General features: G+C 43.4%; 1 protein-coding gene across 1 annotated transcript in view; it reads left to right on the top strand.

Moving 5' to 3' along the window:
* LOC124045612 (BCL-6 corepressor-like) overlaps positions 1-7,500 on the top strand; it is an 88,205-nt gene that overhangs the window by 70,477 nt on the left and 10,228 nt on the right. Inside the window, 2 exon segments of the mRNA XM_046365030.1 lie at positions 1,700-1,866; positions 2,050-2,195. Of these exon segments, the coding sequence (XP_046220986.1) occupies positions 1,700-1,866; positions 2,050-2,195 (313 nt within the window).

Raw genomic sequence — 7,500 nt, 5'->3', positions numbered from 1 at the left:
TCTCCACTACCCTCCCCCTCCTTCTCTCCTCCCTTCCTCTCCTCCTGTTACATCTCCTCTACTCTCCCCCTCCTTATCTCCTCCCTTCCTCTCCTCCTGTTACATCTCCACTACCCTCCCCCTCCTTCTCTCCTCCCTTCCTCTCCTCCTGTTACATCTCCTCTACTCTCCCCCTCCTTCTCTCCTCCCTTCCTCTCCTCCTATTACATCTCCACTACCCTCCCCCTCCTTCTCTCCTCCCTTCCTCTCCTCCTGTTACATCTCCTCTACTCTCCCCCTCGTTCTCTCCTCCCTTCCTCTCCTCCTGTTACATCTCCACTACCCTCCCCCTCCTTCTCTCCTCCCTTCCTCTCCTCCTGTTACATCTCCACTACCCTCCCCCTCCTTCTCTCCACCCTTCCTCTCCTCCTGTTACATCTCCACTACCCTCCCCCCTCCTTCTCTCCTCCCTTCCTCTCCTCCTGCTCTCCGAGACAAAGTGTATGATAAACACTTGCAGTCGACGGCTGTCCAGAATTAGCATAGAAATGGAAGTTTGGAACCGTTTTCTAGGTTTAGATGTGTGTGTGTGTGTGTGTGTGTGTGTGTGTGTGTGTGTGTGTGTGTGTGTGTGTGTGTGTGTGTGTGTGTGTGTGTGTGTGTGTGTGTGTGTGTGTGTGTGTGTGTGTGTGTGTGTGTGTGTGTGTGTGTGTGTGTGTGTGTGTGTGTCTGTGTGTGTGTGTGTGTGTGTGTGTGCGCGTGTGCGTGCGTGTGTGTGCGTGTGCCAATGCTCTCTATTTAAATGAGCACCACCATATATATAGACACATATAACCCCTACACTACCAGAATAAAGCTGTGAAATCAGACTTCAGTTTCCACACACCGCTAGCGAGGTCTATGTGTTCGCTCCCTCAGGTTGTTTAGTAACAAGAGATGACAAACACCAATCTGAACCCAGCCCAACCCTCTCTGTGTTCTGTCTCTCATTGTCAGAACCACAGAATTGTTTCCAACTCCTGAATGGTTTGAACGGTTTTCCCCCAATACACTATCTGTGTGTGTTCTGATTCCAGCCATAAGCTCTACAACAGTGTGTTCCAACTTTGGTCATAGTTGAACAAACGACAGACAGAGAGTTTGACAGACTAGCTCTATCTGAGTCATTGTTGTTGTCCCGATTCTGCATTTAGATTCTTCCTGTGCTGTTGTATGTGTGTGTGCACACAGTGTGGCTGTGTGCAGTGTGGCTGTGTGCAGTGTGGCTGTGTGCAGTGTGGCTGTGTGCAGTGTGGTGGTGTGCAGTGTGGCTGTGTGCAGTGTGGCTGTGTGCAGTGTGGCTGTGTGCAGTGTGGCTGTGTGCAGTGTGGTGGTGTGCAGTGTGGCTGTATGCAGTGTGGCTGTGTGCAGTGTGGCTGTGTGCAGTGTGGCTGTGTGCAGTGTGGCTGTATGCAGTGTGGCTGTGTGCAGTGTGGCTGTGTGCAGTGTGGCTGTGTGCAGTGTGGCTGTGTGCATGTGTGGCTGTGTGCAGTGTGGCTGTGTGCAGTGTGGCTGTGTGCAGTGTGGCTGTGTGCAGTGTGGCTGTGTGCATGTGTGGCTGTGTGCAGTGTGGCTGTGTGCAGTGTGGCTGTGTGCAGTGTGGCTGTGTGCATGTGTGTGTCCAGTTGTTTGTGGTGTAAACACACACTCATCTGCGTCTCCCTCCCTCTGTCCCCTGCAGGAGGTGGTGCTGTACTGTGTGGAGAACCGTGTGTGTGAGGTGAACCACAGGGACTACGCAGGCTACTGTGCCCTCCACGAGGCCTGCGCCCGCGGCTGGATCTCTATAGTCATACACCTGCTGGAGCATGGGGCCGACATCAACTGCAGCGCACAGGACGGCACCAGGTACATTCACAGTGCTTTATACACTACACACACAGATGCAAACACACGCGCACACACATAATGCCGTGTAAACACACACACTAATATGCAGAATTGCACTCACACACACACACACGCAATGTGTATCTCATAATGCATTTTTCCTTGAAGATGATTTTCATATGTGTGTGTGTGTGTTTCCAGGCCTCTGCATGACGCGGTGGAGAATGACCATCTGGACGTAGTGCGTGTGTTGCTGTCCTACGGGGCTGACCCTACTCTAGCCACCTACTCCGGCCGCGGTCTGCTCAAGATGACACACAGCGACAGCATGGAGCGATTCCTCACTGGTCAGTCACTAACTACTTCCCTTCATAACTACTAGTCACTAACTATAACCCTTCATATACTACTTCTATACCACATTATAGCCCTTCATATACTACTTCTATACCACATTATAACCCTCATATACTACTTCTATACCACATTATAGCCCTCATATACTACTTCTATACCACATTATAGCCCTCATATACTACTTCTATACCACATTATAGCCCTCATATACTACTTCTATACCACATTATAGCCCTCATATACTACTTCTATACCACATTATAGCCCTTCATATACTACTTCTATACCACATTATAACCCTTCATATACTACTTCTATACCACATTATAGCCCTCATATACTACTTCTATACCACATTATAGCCCTCATATACTACTTCTATACCACATTATAGCCCTCATATACTGCTTCTATACCACATTATAGCCCTCATATACTACTTCTATACCACATTATAGCCCTCATATAGTACTTCTATACCACATTATAGCCCTTCATATACTACTTCTATACCACATTATAACCCTCATATACTACTTCTATACCACATTATAGCCCTCATATACTACTTCTATACCACATTATAGCCCTCATATACTACTTCTATACCACATTATAGCCCTCATATACTACTTCTATACCACATTATAACCCTCATATACTACTTCTATACCACATTATAGCCCTCATATACTACTTCTATACCACATTATAGCCCTCATATACTACTTCTATACCAAATTATAGCCCTCATATACTACTTCTATACCACATTATAGCCCTCATATACTACTTCTATACCACATTATAGCCCTTCATATACTACTTCTATACCACATTATAACCCTCATATACTACTTCTATACCACATTATAGCCCTCATATACTACTTCTATACCACATTATAGCCCTCATATACTACTTCTATACCACATTATAGCCCTTCATATACTACTTCTATACCACATTATAACCCTTCATATACTACTTCTATACCACATTATAACCCTCATATACTGCTTCTATACCACATTATAGCCCTCATATACTGCTTCTATACCACATTATAACCCTCATATACTGCTTCTATACCACATTATAACCCTCATATACTACTTCTATACCACATTATAGCCCTCATATAGTACTTCTATACCACATTATAACCCTCATATACTACTTCTATACCACATTATAGCCCTCATATAGTACTTCTATACCACATTATAGCCCCCATATACTACTTCTATACCACATTATAGCCCTCATATACTACTTCTATACCACATTATAGCCCTCATATACTGCTTCTATACCACATTATAACCCTCATATACTGCTTCTATACCACATTATAACCCTCATATAGTACTTCTATACCACATTATAGCCCTCATACTCAGTAGCCCAAAATCTCGTCACCATTTACATTCCCACTCCCTCTCTTTTTCTATCTTTCTCTCTTTCTTTCTCACAAACACACACATACAGACAAGCTGAAAACAGTCCCTTCTTCCTCCCCACCCCCAGACCACCTGTGTGAGGGGATTCAGTTGGCCAGAGTGCGTGCTTGCTCGCCTATCTGGTAACTTAGCAACATCCGCTCTGTTTGCTCAGTGTACGTGCGGAAATGGGCTTCTCAGAGAGCACACTCACTCTAGAGACTAGAAATAGTGTGTGTGTGTGTGTGTGTGTGTGTGTGTGTGTGTGTGTGTGTGTGTGTGTGTGTGTGTGTGTGTGTGTGTGTGTGTGTGTGTGTGTGTGTGTGTGTGTGTGTGTGTGTGTGTGTGTGTGTGTGTGTGTGTGTGTGTGTGTGACACAAATGGGCTCTCAGTGCTACATACACATGGATGAAGAAAAGGAACTACACACACAAAGACCCCAAACAAGTAAAACCCAATTACCCAATTACCTCTGAGACAGACAGCCGACCTTGTGAGAGAAGGAGAGAACCGGAGAGGAAGAGGCAGAGTGAGGCAGAAGAGATAGAGAATAGGGTAAAGAGAAACTCATAGTGAGTGTGCTATACAGAGAGATGATATAGAGGAAGGTACTGGAGAGAGGTTTAGAATGATATACAGAGAGATGATATAGAGGAAGGTACTGGAGAGAGGTTTAGAATGATAGACAGAGAGATGTGGATATAGAGGAAGGTACTGGAGAGAGGTTTAGAATGATAGACAGAGAGATGATATAGAGGAAGGTACTGGAGAGAGGTTTAGAATGATAGACAGAGAGATGTGGATATAGTGGAAGGTACTGGAGAGAGGTTTAGAATGATAGACAGAGAGATGATATAGAGGAAGGTACTGGAGAGAGGTTTAGAATGATAGACAGAGAGAGATGATATTGAGGAAGGTACTGGAGAGAGGTTTAGAATGATAGACAGAGAGAGATGATATAGAGGAAGGTACTGGAGAGAGATTTAGAATGATAGACAGAGATGTGGATATAGAGGAAGGTACTGGAGAGAGGTTTAGAATGATAGACAGAGAGATGTGGATATAGAGGAAGGTACTGGAGAGAGGTTTAGAATGATAGACAGAGAGATGATATAGAGGAAGGTACTGGAGAGAGGTTTAGAATGATAGACAGAGAGATGATATAGAGGAAGGTACTGGAGAGAGGTTTAGAATGATAGACAGAGAGATGATATAGAGGAAGGTACTGGAGAGAGGTTTAGAATGATAGACAGAGAGAGATGATATTGAGGAAGGTACTGAAGAGAGGTTTAGAATGATAGACAGAGAGAGATGATATAGAGGAAGGTACTGGAGAGAGGTTTAGAATGATAGACAGAGAGATGTGGATATAGAGGAAGGTACTGGAGAGAGGTTTAGAATGATAGACAGAGAGATGATATAGAGGAAGGTACTGGAGAGAGGTTTAGAATGATAGACAGAGAGATGTGGATATAGAGGTAGGTACTGGAGAGAGGTTTAGAATGATAGACAGAGAGATGATATACAGGAAGGTACTGGAGAGAGGTTTAGAATGATAGACAGAGAGAGATGATATAGAGGAAGGTACTGGAGAGAGGTTTAGAATGATAGACAGAGAGAGATGATATAGAGGAAGGTACTGGAGAGAGGTTTAGAATGATAGACAGAGAGATGTGGATATAGTGGAAGGTACTGGAGAGAGGTTTAGAATGATAGACAGAGAGATGATATAGAGGAAGGTACTGGAGAGAGGTTTAGAATGATAGACAGAGAGAGATGATATTGAGGAAGGTACTGGAGAGAGGTTTAGAATGATAGACAGAGAGAGATGATATAGAGGAAGGTACTGGAGAGAGGTTTAGAATGATAGACAGAGAGATGTGGATATAGAGGAAGGTACTGGAGAGAGGTTTAGAATGATAGACAGAGAGATGTGGATATAGAGGAAGGTACTGGAGAGAGGTTTAGAATGATAGACAGAGAGATGATATAGAGGAAGGTACTGGAGAGAGGTTTAGAATGATAGACAGAGAGATGATATAGAGGAAGGTACTGGAGAGAGGTTTAGAATGATAGACAGAGAGATGATATAGAGGAAGGTACTGGAGAGAGGTTTAGAATGATAGACAGAGAGAGATGATATTGAGGAAGGTACTGGAGAGAGGTTTAGAATGATAGACAGAGAGAGATGATATAGAGGAAGGTACTGGAGAGAGGTTTAGAATGATAGACAGAGAGATGATATAGAGGAAGGTACTGGAGAGAGGTTTAGAATGATAGACAGAGAGATGATATAGAGGAAGGTACTGGAGAGAGGTTTAGAATGATAGACAGAGAGATGATATAGAGGAAGGTACTGGAGAGAGGTTTAGAATGATAGACAGAGAGAGATGATATTGAGGAAGGTACTGAAGAGAGGTTTAGAATGATAGACAGAGAGAGATGATATAGAGGAAGGTACTGGAGAGAGGTTTAGAATGATAGACAGAGAGATGTGGATATAGAGGAAGGTACTGGAGAGAGGTTTAGAATGATAGACAGAGAGATGATATAGAGGAAGGTACTGGAGAGAGGTTTAGAATGATAGACAGAGAGATGTGGATATAGAGGTAGGTACTGGAGAGAGGTTTAGAATGATAGACAGAGAGATGATATACAGGAAGGTACTGGAGAGAGGTTTAGAATGATAGACAGAGAGAGATGATATAGAGGAAGGTACTGGAGAGAGGTTTAGAATGATAGACAGAGAGAGATGATATAGAGGAAGGTACTGGAGAGAGGTTTAGAATGATAGACAGAGAGATGTGGATATAGTGGAAGGTACTGGAGAGAGGTTTAGAATGATAGACAGAGAGATGATATAGAGGAAGGTACTGGAGAGAGGTTTAGAATGATAGACAGAGAGAGATGATATTGAGGAAGGTACTGGAGAGAGGTTTAGAATGATAGACAGAGAGAGATGATATAGAGGAAGGTACTGGAGAGAGGTTTAGAATGATAGACAGAGAGATGTGGATATAGAGGAAGGTACTGGAGAGAGGTTTAGAATGATAGACAGAGAGATGTGGATATAGAGGAAGGTACTGGAGAGAGGTTTAGAATGATAGACAGAGAGATGATATAGAGGAAGGTACTGGAGAGAGGTTTAGAATGATAGACGAGAGATGATATAGAGGAAGGTACTGGAGAGAGGTTTAGAATGATAGACAGAGAGATGATATAGAGGAAGGTACTGGAGAGAGGTTTAGAATGATAGACAGAGAGAGATGATATTGAGGAAGGTACTGGAGAGAGGTTTAGAATGATAGACAGAGAGAGATGATATAGAGGAAGGTACTGGAGAGAGGTTTAGAATGATAGACAGAGAGATGTGGATATAGAGGAAGGTACTGGAGAGAGGTTTAGAATGATAGACAGAGAGATGATATAGAGGAAGGTACTGGAGAGAGGTTTAGAATGATAGACAGAGAGATGTGGATATAGAGGTAGGTACTGGAGAGAGGTTTAGAATGATAGACAGAGAGATGATATACAGGAAGGTACTGGAGAGAGGTTTAGAATGATAGACAGAGAGATGTGGATATAGAGGAAGGTACTGGAGAGAGGTTTAGAATGATAGACAGAGAGATGATATAGAGGAACGTACTGGAGCGAGGTTTAGAATGATAGACAGAGAGATGATATAGAGGAAGGTACTGGAGAGAGGTTTAGAATGATAGACAGAGATGATATAGAGGAAGGTACTGGAGAGAGGTTTAGAATGATAGACAGAGAGATGTGGATATAGAGGAAGGTACTGGAGAGAGGTTAAGAATGATAGACAGAGAGAGATGATATAGTGTAAGGTACTGGA

Source organism: Oncorhynchus gorbuscha, linkage group LG01, assembly GCF_021184085.1.
Source record: "Oncorhynchus gorbuscha isolate QuinsamMale2020 ecotype Even-year linkage group LG01, OgorEven_v1.0, whole genome shotgun sequence".
In the NCBI taxonomy this organism is placed as follows: Eukaryota; Metazoa; Chordata; class Actinopteri; order Salmoniformes; family Salmonidae; genus Oncorhynchus; species Oncorhynchus gorbuscha.
This window is presented reverse-complemented; position numbering and strand designations above follow the sequence as displayed.